At 35.9% G+C, this 14,835-nt stretch overlaps 1 protein-coding gene across 6 annotated transcripts in view; it reads left to right on the top strand.

The window, feature by feature from the left end:
• The window catches only part of ARMC4 (armadillo repeat containing 4), a 189,425-nt gene that overhangs the window by 78,203 nt on the left and 96,387 nt on the right, over positions 1-14,835 (top strand). For 5 of the 6 annotated variants that reach the window (XM_029239710.1, XM_029239707.1, XM_029239708.1 and 2 more), the window contains one exon: positions 7,040-7,154. In XM_029239710.1, the coding sequence (XP_029095543.1) occupies positions 7,040-7,154 (115 nt within the window). Of the gene's footprint in view, positions 1-7,039; positions 7,155-7,254; positions 7,354-14,835 lie in introns of those variants that run through there. The other variant, XM_029239711.1, reaches the window with a different exon arrangement.

Raw genomic sequence — 14,835 nt, 5'->3', positions numbered from 1 at the left:
GTGTGTGAGAGTGTGTTTATAGTGTGTGTGAGTGTGTTTATAGTGTGTGAGAGTGTGTGTGTTTATAGTGTGAGTGTGTGTGTGAGTGTGTGTGTTTATAGTGTGTGTGAGAGTGTGTGTGTTTATAGTGTGTGTGTGTTTATAGTGTGTGTGTGTGTGTTTATAGTGTCTGTGAGAGTGTGTGTGTTTATAGTGTGTGTGTGTTTATAGTGTGTGTGAGTGTGTGAGTGTGTGTGAGTGTGTGTGTGTGAGAGTGTGTGTGTTTATAGTGAAGTTAAAACAAATTTTTAAAGCTTCTAATTTGTGAAATATAATATACATAAAGGAAGACGCATGACGTAAACATACAGCTTAGTAAATTCTTGAAAAGGGAGGGCTCATGTACCTGCCACCCAAGCCAAGAAGCAGAATACCATCATCACCCTACAAACACCCGGGCTGCCTGTCCTATCACAGCCCCCCAGTGCCCACTGCCCTGCAGTCTGGGGAGAGCCCCTCTCTTGCCTTTTATGGTAATTCATATCTTACTCTGTTTTCATCATTTTATATTTGAGAATGCCTCCCTAAATAGTTTTATTTCTATTTGGAAACAAATGGAAGCATATAATATGTGTTGGTTTTTGTCTGAATTTTTTTGTTCAAAATTATAGGTTATTTTAACACTTAATTGCTCAGTTTGATGCGTTTTAGCAATTGTATACACTCATATAACCACCAACCAAAAGAAGATATAAAACATGTCCTTCACCCAAGAAAGTGCACTCATGCTATTTTCCAGTCATTCCCCACTCCCACCCCAAGCAACCACTTTCTGATTTCCATCACTATAGATTAGTTTTGCCCTGTTTTGGGATTGGAATTTCTGAGTCATAGGGTAGAAGTTTAACTTTATTAGAAACATCCAAATAGTATACAAAAGTGGTTGTACAATTTTACATTCCCATTGGTGCCAACATTTAATGTTGCTCTTTTTTTTTTTTAATTTAGCCCTTCTAACAGTAAAAGTGTATGTCATTGTAGATTTCATTTGCATTCCCCTGATAACTAATGATGTTGAATAACTTTCCATGTGCTTATTTCGTGTATATATGTTATTTTGTAGTCTCTTCAAGTTTTTTGTCCATTTTAAATTTGGATTGTTTATCTTTTTTGGCAATTTGAAGAAGTTCTTCACATATTCTGGATACAAATCCATTGTTCGATTTATGTGCTGTGGAATGATTTTTCCCAGTCAGTATTAAGGCTGTCTTTTCAGCAGAAAGTTTTAATTTGATGAAGTTCAAGTTATCAGTTTTACTTTCATGGCTAGTGTACTATATGATATACCTCAAACTAGTTTCTAAGTGTGGTGTGGAAAGGGGAGTCCAAGTTAATTTTTTCATATGATATTCAATTGATCTAGCATCATTTATTGAAAACACTATTTCTCAGTTGATTAGCTTGGTCCCTTGGTTGAAATTCAATTGACTGTATATTAGCAGATCTATTTCAGAACTCCTTTTTCCATTGATCTATTTTTCTATCCTCATGTCAGTCCCACACTATCTTGATTATTATAGCTTTGTAATAGGAGTGTTAAGTCCTCCAACTTTTTAAGATGCTTTGAGCTATCTTAGATGTTTGCATTTATATATAAATTTTAGAGTCATCTTGTCTAAATCTTTTTTTAAAGCTTTATGGAATTTTAATAATTGTTGTTAAGAATCTATAGATCAATTTAGAAAGAATAGAAATCTTAACAATATTGAGATCGCCAATCTACTAATATGGTGTATATCTCCATTTATTTGGGTCTGTTTTAATTCTGGTAGGATATGCAGTCCAATACTCTCTCATGATGCTGGGCGGTGGCAGTGAGCTGCAGCCCCCAGTCAGCCATGTGATCAGGAAGGTAAACAACTCAAACACTCACAACCATTCTGTACCCATCAACCATCCTGGTTTTCGCTTTCAGTACACTAGTCAATACGTTACAAGAGATATTCAGCACTTTATTATAAAATAGGCTTTGTGTTAGATGATTTTGCCCAGCTATAGGCCAATGTAAGTGTTTTGAGCATGTTTAAGTTGGGCTGGGCTAAGCTGTGATGTTCGGTAGGTTAGGTGTGTTAAATGTGTTTTCCACTTGTGCTGGGTTTATTAGGACACAGCCTCATGGATAAGTCAAGGAAGGTCTGTACAGAGAAAAGAGGGGAAAGTCAAACGACACCTTGAGGAAGCAGTCAGCCAAACTCAAACTGTGGGACTTTCTACAACAGTCCTGATCTCTTAAAAGAGTCAATGCCATAAAAATGTTCTAGATTAAAAGAGACTAAAAAGACATATCAAAAATACAGTGTATGATCCCTTTTGAATCTAGGTTTTGTTTGTTTTTTAAAAAGCTCTAAAGAAAGTTTTGCAAAGAAATGGGAATATTTGAATATGAGCTGGACCTCAAAAATTGTTGGGCCCTCTTAATATTATTCTGTGAATGCATAACTTTTCGTATGAATGAATAAGTTTTGAAAGCTTTTCTGTCATAGTGCTTACACAACGATAAAAGGATAGACTATCCTTCTACTCTACCAAAGCCAAGGAATTCTGGGACACACTTGACATGCATTTCCAGAGGCTGCTACATTCACATCTTTTCTCCCAATTTGGTCTCCCATAGCCTCTTTAAAAGAATACACAGAGATATAAACATTAAAACTCTGAGAATTTTTATGAAAATATAAAATTCTTTTCTAATCATAGTTTTTCACAGCGATCATTAATTCTGACATCCATTTATGTTTCCATTTTTGTGGAATTGCCAACTTGGTTTTAAAACCTATAGATTTCAGTTGCATCTTATAGTGTGGCTTACGAACATCATGTTCCTTTAGGCTATAACCACATTTAGGTTGAGCCATGTATAAAATATTGTGAAATTTTTAGAAAAGATGCAAAATTATGGTTTCAAAATAGATGTATTGGCGTTGCCAGAAAGAAACTCTGCAACCTCAGCCATGCTGGCTATGTGGGTGCACACTGTTCACATTTGTTCGTATATGTGGCCTCAGCGGGCAGGCCAGCCAGCCAGACTTGTTAACAATCCTGACAAGAGTTAATAGAACAAAAGACACTGAGAAGCCACAACAAGCAGCTGTGTCTTGTGTGTGTGTGTGTTTGTTTTTAAGAGCCGGAACATGAATGTGTAGTCATCTTTCAAGAACTGTTATTTTGTCAGCCACACAGTTTGATTTCTATGATAAAGTTGAAGATTTTGGAAACATATAGTTCAGTTTTGTTTTTATAATATCAAAGTATTAATGTAAAATTCTATTGACAATAAAAGCAGGAAGAGTTAACATACTGCTGGAAGTGAATTCAGAGCAAGATGCTAATCAAATTAAAGAACTATACAAAAGGAGATATAGACCCACTGAAAATGGGCAGTGGTGTAATGAATACCATTTACAAGCCCAGCATTGTATATTCAAAAAGCAATAAAGTTGTAAAGAAGATCTATGAAAATGCACTTTCAACTTAGAGCCAACTCCAAATAAAAATTTACTGGTTAGATTTTGAATTTGAACGTGCACTTTCCAAGCATGAGGTTGAAAATGAATGTATTTGTGTTGGGAGAGATTTTTGATTCATCGGAAAAGGAGTAGGCAAAGGCTGTCTTGTTTCAGGTCCATTTAACCAATACTCACTGTCTGCGGGAGCTGCCCTAAGCATGGCGGGCAGTAGCAGATTCCTGCTGTCAAGGAGATTACACAGTACTTGGGGAGGTAAGAAGCATACGCACCTGCCTACAATGCAAAGCAATGTGTTATGAGTGCTAGAAACGAAGGCAGCAAAACTCAAAAGAATCTCAGAGGAGGGAGAAGCCAGAGGACTTGGGAGAGGTCTTATGGTAGACCTTAAAGTATGGATTGTTCAGCAAAAGATGGAGATGGCAGGGCAAAGGCTTAGTCCTGGGAGAATTTCTGTGGCTTGTGAGTTAACAGTGTCTGCCCTCTGTGTTCATATGGAACCCCATGCCCGCATCTATTATAGCATTTACCAGAATAGATTATTATGGTCTCTTTAACACGCTCGCTAGACTGCAGTTTCCTAAAGGACAATTAAAATCCTCATTGTTTGCACATTCTGTATTTGTGTATTCACATCCTTGCTAAAATGTATTTGTAATCCCCCCAGTTAATCCTTATAGCACTTTTGCAGTTATTCACGGACACGTGTGGAGCCACGAAAAATTTGAGTTGCCTGGTGCACGTGTTTCCAGCTGGGGTTGAACAGGACCACACTCTGCCTTCTTGTGTCCGCTCTCATTTTGTAAACAAGTGTCGTCTTCCCAGTATTTAGTGCCACGTTTTTTGCATTTTCGTCCTTTGAGCTGGTGATCTTCCTGGTTAAAATGTTCCCCAAGCATAGTGCCAAAATGCGAGGGGGCTGTGATGTGCCTCACAGAGAAAATATGTGTATTGGATTGCCCGTGGGTTCAGTGTTAGTGAATCAACAATGTGTATTAAGTAAGGTGTCTTTAAACAGAAACACACATAGAACAAGATTATGTATTGATCAGTTAACGAAAATACTCTCACCAGAGGCTCTTAGGAACAAAACTTTATATTCCCCCAGGAGCAATGATTTGGTATCTACAAATTCACTGTTCGCAGTGACTTTATACAGCGAACTACCCTGAGTAATAAGAATTGACTGTATGTGTTACTTCCGTATGCTTAGCACTTAGTGTTTAGTAGATGGCCAAAGAGTTTTATGAGCAAACACCTGAATGTAGGGAGTTTGGAGGAATAAACCAGCTCATTGGAAATGTTAAACACTGAATTCAGGAACTGGGGTGTGAATACCATGCAGGCAGCGGGAAGCTGTCAGAGACTGTCTCCTGGGAGTGACCTCTCAGCTGTGAACTGTTCACCAAGCATTGACTGAACGTCTGGGTGGCGTGATGGACGGAATGAACATCCCCGGGGCCCTGCTGGCAAGGAGATACCGCAGAAGCTCTCAAAACTCCTTCAGCAAGATTGATTTCCCAGGGATTTATGGGATGGATTGGAATTGAGAGAAACGGGAGACATAAAACCAAGTTAGGCAACTCCTGTAGCAATCCTGATACGAGGTAGTAGACACCTGGATTAGGATGCTGGCAGGGAGAACAGAGAAGTAGGGGGAGATACTTGAGTTATTTGAAGGAAATCCAGAGTATATGACTCGATAAAGAGGATGAGGGAGATGGAGGGACAAAATTAAACTCTGAGGTTTGCTACCCATGACTTCGTTAGTTCCTGTGTTTGCAGATGTTTTCTTCAAATGTTTTCCTCATCTCAGGTAGCTACTCTGTGCTGTGCTGTCTTTTAGGACACCTGTGATGGGGTCACAGTCCCCATCTGTTGTAACTAAGCAGCTGATCAACTGCCTAGGGTTTGGGGTGACAGCCAAGGACAGCACATCTGGTTTTAGAATGAATGGTGAAGCTTTATTGCTAATTGTGAAATTTTTCCTGGGGGGATCCAGAGTTGAATTATGCCTCTTTTTAAATGAAAATATGTGCCATCCAGATGACTTCCACTCTGATGACAAGCTATGTCCATCATTGTATGGCTAAATATTCCTAATGCAACTATTACTACTACGTTAGTGAGAGAGTAGGATGGATTAACATTCACTATTGTTCTTTGAGAAATTGCATGTGAAAAAATAGAGACCCAGGGATCTCCATTAATTACACTTTCAGTGGCATATGTAAACCAGTAAGCTTTTTTAAGTTTGCAAAGTAATTCCTTCATTGTGAGGTACAGTGTGTTCAGTATCTTTCTTTATAGTTTCTATAAATCAAGAAATAAAACTTTATTTTCCCTCAGCATGATACAGACAGAAAGCTTTAGTTTTAGAAAGCTATTTAGTTAAACTTTGGGTTAAAATACTTTCTCAATGTGCTTTTTTCTTATTAAAAATCATCTTTTAAAGAGATAGTTTATATCTTACTATAAGCTATTTGCATTACCAACTGTTTTATAAGGTTATGGAAAACATATCCAACTTGGAACCTTTGGAATAATACATTTTTCCCCCCCGGCATACTCAGATAATCAAGAAATATAGTTTTTTAATGTCAATTTTCAAGAAAAAATTTGAATGGTGCCAAGCTAGTAGTATTTATTCTATCTGTGGCTAAGTACTACGTGTATTTAACTCAACTTGAGGTTCAAAATCAAAGGGATTTTGATGTTCTTTATCTTTTTTCATATGCTCTGAGTTTATCTTTCTGAACAAAGCCATGTTTGTAAAGGATATTAAGTTTTGTTTGACCTTCTTCTCAACTGCAAGTACTTGATGGACCTTAATGCAAGGTTATGCTCCCTGGACTGATTGATATATAAACAGAAGACAGATGGTGTGGAGATGACTCTGATGATAATTCATTTTTCAGCTAGTCAAGAAGATATTTTGATTACAGTGTGTTTAAGTAACTATAACACAGTCTGCAATGTTGGTCTTGCTGGGAAGGGAGCACATGGAAAACAAGTTATGTGTTATTTGTGCCCCACAAAGGATGCAGTGTGTTGTACTGATTTTAATTCCTAGTGCTAGATTAGTACTGGAAGAGGTTAAACTGTGTCATGCAGTACGGTAAGTCAGTTAAACACAGACCAAATAGAAAAGGTAACTGCACAGCTTTGAGCCATAAATATTTGTCTTGGAAAGTATTTAGATGTTACTATATGAAAGAAACCAGTATTTTTACATTTAGGTAACAGTCTGTATACAGCTAATTAAAGAATTACATGGCTTGGTTTTCAGTTTATGTGAATCGTAACTATCATGGAGCTTGCTTTCTGTGTCAACGAGTTTAAAACTGAAATCAGAGAGCTGACAACTCAACAGCATGTTATGTCCCTGCTGTTGTTAAAGTTTTGAAGAGAAGTAGCTAAGCGAAATGTCAAAAGGAGAAAAAATAATTATAATTGTGTGAATAGATAGGCCATTTAAATTTTTATTTTCATGTACTAATTACAGTCTCTACCTCTGTTTTTTTGTTTCACAATAGGATAATTGATCACTTAGATGGAGTTCGTTTGTTGTGGTCCCTACTAAAAAATCCTCACCCAGACGTGAAGGCCAGTGCAGCTTGGGCCCTCTGTCCCTGCATCCAGAATGCAAAGGTGAGAAGAGACTGCAAGTCAATCCATTCTAGAATCTCTAATACCATATTGAATAATGTCACCACAGGTCACTAATTTCTTTTCACTTCTTTTTGGTCAGATTTATCTGGGGGAAAAAAATGTGCTGAACGTTTGTGCCAAACTAATTTTTGAGCAATACCTTCTCCTGGTCAGTTTTTATATGTAAAATGAAACGGGGCTAAGATGGCAGTGCTTATTACCATGTTCTGCATGGCTGGTGCAATCAAAACCACTACCCCAGGTAAATTAGGGGGAGGAAAGTTGACTTATCTTATCTCTTGGGTGAAAAGAAAATTGCATTACTGCTACTTTCAGAAGCTCAAGATGACTTCTATGTTATTTATTGTCTGAATTACTACAATGAAAAATCACTAAGTTCTTTGTTACCTTGAAAAAGTCACATAATTTCATGAATCCCGCTTTTCTTATTTGTCAATAAAGACTGGATATAAAACCTATGGGTAAAATTTTTATATGAAAAAAGACTGAACTGGAAGTTTCTGAAGTCTTTTAGCTCTTCATTTGTAAATTTTATTATTTTCTTTGAGGATCTCTTTTCAGCCCATTTCTGTTATCTTCACTTAAATTTCTTTTCCTATAGGTTTAGGGATTTCCCTTTAAGATCCTTGTTGCCAGAGATATTTCTCTCTGTTGAGTATTTTTATCTAAAGTATTTTTATTTAAAGCACTTAATTCCTGTAATAAATTTAACATACCTCTATCTTCCTAAATATTTGTGACTAGAAGTAATCTTTTGTAAAAAGTGAATTGTGATATGTAGCAATAGTAGAAAAGACTTATTACAAACTGGTTAATGGAACCATTTTTTTATAACAACAAAAAAGGAAAAATAAAAATAAAAACACCTCAAATGTCAACCTACAGGAAAATGGACAACAGGATGATAGTACAGTCATAACATGTCATACAATGCAGCAGTGAAAAATGAATGTATTTCAGCAATGTGTTCATCAATATTGATACATCACATAAACATATTGAGCAAAATAAAAACAAGTTTCAGAAGCAGACATACAATATAATCCTATTATATAAGGTCCAAAGAAATTTTTTAAATGCAAAATATAAATGATATTATTTAGGGAGCAAGAAAGAAGCCTACTGGAGAAAGATTGCTACACATCCTTAAAGAATATCTTTAAGGATATTCTTTAAGAAAGACCTTAATCTTCCTCAAGGAATCTTTAATATCTTTAAGGATCTTAATTATCTTTAAGGAAGGTTAATGGTATCAGAGGCAAGCCAAGATTCATAAGCAGAACTAACTTCAGAGGAAAGAGATAATGTAAAGAACAGAAGATAACATTAAATTTTTAAAATTAATATCCTCAGAATGACCCGAGGGATACTACTAGGCCCAAAAAGCCTGAATAAAAAAGAAATATTCATAGATTAAAAATGAACTTTTAGAAATTAAAAATATATTTGAAAAAGTAATAAATTTAATAAAAGAGATAAATACTAGGTTATGTGTGATGCTGGGATATGACTACGTAATTATCTGGATGATAAGGTCTAGTAAATAGCTAAAAATGTAAAGTAAAAGTAAAAACTAAATAGGAATCGCAAGCACACAAAAAGAGAGCAATTGAAAAGAAGAAACAGTCATTTTTTTTTTAAAGGAGGGGGGTGGTTTCTGTAAGTTGAAGAGTTGAAGAAAGACTCCAGTCTTCAGATTGAAAAGATCCATTTAGTGCCAAGTAGAGAAAAAGAATTTATCTACGCCTAGACACAAATACAAATTTGGTGTTTCCAGAAATTAAAAGAAAGGAAAAAGTTACATAAGAGTAAGAATCACACCAGCATTAGGCTTAACATTATTCACAATAAATTCTACAAGAAAAAGGAACAAAAAAGCCTTTACTGTCTTTAGAGGAAAACACTTTTTATGCTGGAATTCTATACCCTGCAAAACTAGCATTCCAGTGAGAGTAGACTAAGGACAGAATAAAGACATTGAGCCTTTAGAAATGTCAGCACTTAGGAAAGTTATCCCCCAGGGGTCTTCTTTGAAAAAAAATTACAATGTTTTCCAGCAAAACAGAAGATTCTAAGGAAGAGAATAACATGAGTTATAGAAACAGTAATGAACAAATAAATCATTAGAATTTATAGCTAAATATGAATTTGTGTTGGTAATATGGCTTTCAAATTTTGTCAGATTATTAAGAAAGAATTTCTTTAAAAGTAATGGCATAAAGTAAAATGAAAGCAGATGGTGTTGTCACAGTAACAATCTGAATCTAAACTACCAGATGATTCGGAAAGCATGTTAGGGAGTGGAAGGTAATAGGTAAAAACATGCCAAAAGTCTTTCCTTTTCCTAGAGAAGGGTGTTAGAGATACTGGTTAAATCTCAATCATCATTGAAAATATGATGAATTTAATATTATCATTGGTGAGATACCATTTTGTATAGATAACATTTCTATCAGTGCTGTTATTACATGTAAACTGTGTCCTGTATTCGTATGGACTTCAACTCCAAATCTGCCTGTTTATCTATTATTAGCTTTAAAAGGTATTCCAGCATTTCCACATTCATTATTCTTGCCCCAGATTTCTGTCCCAGATATCCAACTGGTCTCCTTTGCTGGCAACCCAAACTGAGCCACACTCAGGCTTTAAGAACAACCCATCTTGTCTGTGTTTAAGCCCTTGGCCCCAAGGCCAGTCTACACCCAAGCCCTCATAAAGAGCTGCATTTCTCCTGAACCTCTCCTGCCTTCCACTGCTCTCCACTCCCACCAACTCAGCATCTTTGAACTCTTCTCAGCTCCCTTCCTACCACTCCTGGGGGAAGGAAAGACCCATGAGGATCTCTGCTTGTTCACTTCTCTTACCAAGAACTTCTGTATGCATTTTCATTTGGGTAACATGAACATCTGAAGAGTTTTGAACAAGGAAGAGACATAAGCAGATTGGCTCACTAGAAAATGTGTGAGTGGGTGACTGGTTAGGCTATTACCATGATTCAGTGGAAAGTAATTAGAGTTTGACCTAATACAGGGACAGTGTGGGTGAAGAGGAAGAGCAAATACAAGAAATGATTGGGAAATAGTATCAGAAATTGGTGAGTTATTGGATGTTGGCTATGAGAAAGAGGTGAGAGAGAGTATGGATTTTTGTTTTTGTTTTGGTCTTTTAACTTTGACAACTAAGTAACCTTAGTTGCTAACCTTGTTAGTAACCTTTACCAAACATGGGAAGAACACAATTTGGGGAAAAGATGGGGGATTTGCTTTCATCCAGGTATAGATGTCCAGTCATTTGAATATATGAATCTGGGTGTCAGGAGAGATTCTGGACTGGAGATATATATATATATATATATATATATATATATATATATATATATATATGGGAGCCATCAGTATGTAGGAGGCGGTTGAAGTCTTGTGCAAAGATGAACGGCAGAGGGTGTGGGCAACAAGAGAAGACCAGTGACAAAGAACAGTCACAGAGGAAGACTGACATGTGATGAGATCACCAGGAGAGGGCAATTTCAGGAAAGACAAGAAAGGAAGCAACGCCAAGAAAGGAGGAGTGTTCAACAGTATCATTTGCCCCTAAGAGGTCATTTGCCTTTGAAAACTGAAAAGAGCACATTAAATATGGAAATGAAGAGATCATCGGTCATAGACATTTCAGTTGAGAGGTGAGAGTTTAAGTCCGTGGTACTGGAGTGAGAAATGAATTAAGGGGAGAAATAGATACAAAGAAGATTAATAGTTCTTTCTGGAAGCTGAGCTGTTAATATCAATAGAAGGAGCCAATATGAAATCCGGAAGACAGTTTAGACTGAGGGAATGACTAATATGGGAAAGGCATGAGAGAGATGGAGAGGGTGTGTGTAGGTAGTAGATGGAGAAAGGAAGAATGGATGCATGGAAGGAAGGAAGAAAGCATAGCTCTCACTGTGCCTAAACCTTCTAAGCACATTGCTCTAAGTAGAGTAAAAAACTTCTGGAGCACCAAGCAGAAGGACACTTCTAGAATACATAACTCCTGAGGGTGAGCCCTGTGACAGGAAGGACTTCTGGTAAGAAACACTGAAAAAGGCAACTTCTTACTTCATCGAGGCAACGAACACATGCCCAATCTCCTGTCTCCCTGTCTATCTATCTGTCTGTCGGCCTATCTATCTATTTATCATCTATCTATTATCTATTTATCTATCATCTATCTATTATCTATCTATCTATCTATCTATCTATCTTTCTGTCATCCAATTCAGAAGTTATCCAATTCAGACAAAGTTATCAAAGGGATCTGAATTAATACCCTTCTGTGAATTTAAAGACTTGAAGTCACACATTTCTTAGCTGACAGTAAGTATAATTTGGCTGATTATTTCAACAATGGGGACTGGCTTTTCTGATTACATAATATAGAAGACATTTCCATAAATTGAATTCACTAAATATGCAGAGTCAAAATTTGATGTCAAATATATCACAAAATTCATCTTTTATGACTAAATTTATGATGAACATTTTTAGATGTCAATTCGAAATAGATGAGGATGCATAGCTTTCCAAAAATGTATTGAGATATGTGAGCAAAAATTTTGAAGACTGTTGGTCTAGTATATCAGGTCTGGCCCTCGAAATGGGAGAGAAGGAAATTTAAAACATCTTTCCTCAAGAAAATACCCTAATTTGCAAGACTCTTGTCCTTTTGAAAACTCCTATTTTCTAAGACCAGGAGGTGAATATTATACTGGTTTCCTTTCTTGCATACCTCTAGAACAAAACTCATCTTCCCAAGGCAGAAGGATACCTCAGGGGTCAAGTGCAAGAGAGGTCATGTGCTCAGAAAGGCAAGAGGAAAGAAAGCACATTTATATTAAAAAATAATATCTCATTATGCATATAGATCCCAATCAAACCGTGGTTTCAGAGAGCTCTATCTAAAAGAAATTTCTATGATAATGGAAATTTACTCTTCAGATATTGCAACCAGTAGCCATGTGTGGGTTTTGAAATGTGACTAGTCTGACCGAGGAACTAAACTTTTAATTATATTAAGTTTTAATTAATTTAAGTAGCCACATGTAGCTAGTGGCTCTTGTTTTGAATATCCCAAGTCTAAGATATGCAAATAATGGAGAGTTGTTTTTGAAAAGCAACTTCTACAAAAAGTTCTAAACCTCAAGAACTATATAAGTTGGCATATGGTTATATATTCACTATGCCAATTTTAAAAGTAAAGAAAAACACAAAGGAAAGTGTCTTTTGTGTTTCCATATAAATGTAAAATATTTTTTGTTCTAGTTCTGTGAAAAATGCCATTGGTAATTTGATAGGGATTGCATTGAATCTGTAGCTTGCCTTGTGTAGTATGGTCGTTTTGACAATATTGATTCTTCCAATCCGAGAACATTCCATCTGTTTGTGTCATCTTCAATTACTTTCATCAGTGTCTTATAGTTTTCCTAGTACAGGTCTTTTGCCTCCTTAGGTAGGTTTATTCCTAGGTATTTTATTCTTTTTCTTTCTTATTCTTATTCTTTCTCTAGTTGCTTTAGGTGTAAGGGTAGGTTGTTTATTTGAGGTGTTTCTTGTTTCCTGAGGTAGGATTGTATTTCTGTAAACTTCCCTCATAGAATTGCTTTTGCTTCATCCCATAGATTTTGGATTGTCGTGTTTTCATTTTCATTTGTCTCTAGGTATTTTTGATTTCCTCTTTGATTTCTTCAGTGATCCATTTGTTTTTTAGTAGCATATTGTTTAGCCTCCACATGTTTGTGTTTTTTGCAGTCTTTTTCTTGTAGTTGATTTACAATCTTATAGCATTGTGGTTGGAAAAGGTTTTACATGTTATTAATTAATCCTTTCCATACTAACCCAAATTAATAATTAAAATCCATAAAATGTTTGTTTTTTCAATACTCATACCAAAAATTAATCACAAATCAGGAATAGAATAGGGTTTTTTTTGTTTTGTTTTTCATTCAAATTTTAACCTAAACATAGTAATCTGGGGGTTAAATGAGATTTTATCTCATTTTCACCCATGTATTATACCCAAGGAGATACAACTTCTGTTACCTCTTAGTAATTGTGAAAGACAGCCCCAGAATATAAAATGATGCTGGTGAAGAACATGTCATAGTTTTAATAATTAGTAGTTAGACTGGGTTTATACTTCATAAGCATTTACATTTAATTTTCATTTTGCCTTGAGCTTCATGACAGTACATGAATATAATAAAATTAAAACTGATAAAAGTTGATAATGATTTAACTCAATCTCCAGGCATGTCAAATAATGTCATTAATTCAACAACATTTGTTTAGCACTAACTGTTTGCCAGACCCTGTGCAGGTGCTCATTACATTCTGTATGCCCATTTTTTTGCATCTTAACATAAATGCATAATATTTATGCAATTAAGTTTCTAGTGTTAAAAAAAAAAGAGTGAGGTTAAATGAAGCAAAACTTCCATCATTTGAGCCTTTCTAGAATGTTCCTTCACATAGGGAGAGAAAATAAAGTTACCTATGACCTATTGGTAGAAATTTGAGCACAGTTCCCTAGGGATATGTTTTATAATTGACACTGTGTCCCAGGTGAACAGGCAGTGTCTTCTCTTGGTGGTAAATGTAAAATACTAGCACACTTTACAATCAGCTGCCTTTTTGATAAGCTAAAGTAATGTAGGTAAAGATACTTATAAATGTCTATATGCACTGAAGTTACGAATGCTTGGGACTCCTTTAGGGTCTCACGTGTCTTATATTACATCACTATCCAAAACTTAACCCACTTGGTTATATTCAGGTTAGCATCCCCAAGAATATATTTTGTATAATCTACTGTTTTTGGTAAATTTAAATTGTTTTCAAATAAGAGTATATGTTCTATGGGAGAGTAGAGGCAGGAAACATTTTTTGAATATGCTGGGCATCCAGCTTGCAGTAAAATAACAGAACCAGAAAAGATCTTGCCAGATATTTTGGCCCATTCTTCCCTCTTCCCCGCTCCCTCCCACTCTCTGCTTCAGGTAAGTTAATGACTCAGCTTTCTAGGGAAAGTTTCCTTTTATTTTATAAGAAAGCATTTCCACATTTTTCATGTAAGATGCTTTTGCAAGTCACTTTAGAATTATTAACTTATGAATCATAGGAGTTGGCATCATTTAGAAATAAACCACTTCTTTGTCTGGATTGATGGCACTGACAGTAATGCTGCAGAAACCAGCCACTGTCAATGATAGCTAAGGGCTGTGCCAATCTGAGCACGCTGTGTGTGTGTTCATGTGGAATGGATGTGATGAGGTGTCAACTGTTCGAGACAGATGTTACCCATTTTTTATACTGTTAGCAGCATATACATTAGAACACATTTTCAGATCTGTTAAGAAAATGAGATGTGGAAATTACGTGTATTGGATGGATTGCCTCTTTTCTTGCTGGGAAATATTTAAAGCTACCTATCAGTGAATGAGTGAGACAGCAAAGTATTTCAGTAATGAATTGTGGAATAATTGTGACAAAGAGTCACAAAGTAAGTTGGCATTGTATTTGCATTGTAATTAGATGTATTGAACAAATGGACAGTGGGATTTTTGTAGTAAGAAATATTGACTTTTTTTTACCAGGAGACCAGTGTCTCAACTAGAAAACTTAAAATT

This window comes from Monodon monoceros, unplaced genomic scaffold (assembly GCF_005190385.1).
Source record: "Monodon monoceros isolate NGI ecotype Baffin Bay Population unplaced genomic scaffold, NGI_Narwhal_1 Super_Scaffold_21, whole genome shotgun sequence".
In the NCBI taxonomy this organism is placed as follows: domain Eukaryota; kingdom Metazoa; phylum Chordata; class Mammalia; order Artiodactyla; family Monodontidae; genus Monodon; species Monodon monoceros.
Note: the sequence above shows the minus strand (reverse complement) of the source record. Positions and strands in the feature narration are given on the sequence as shown.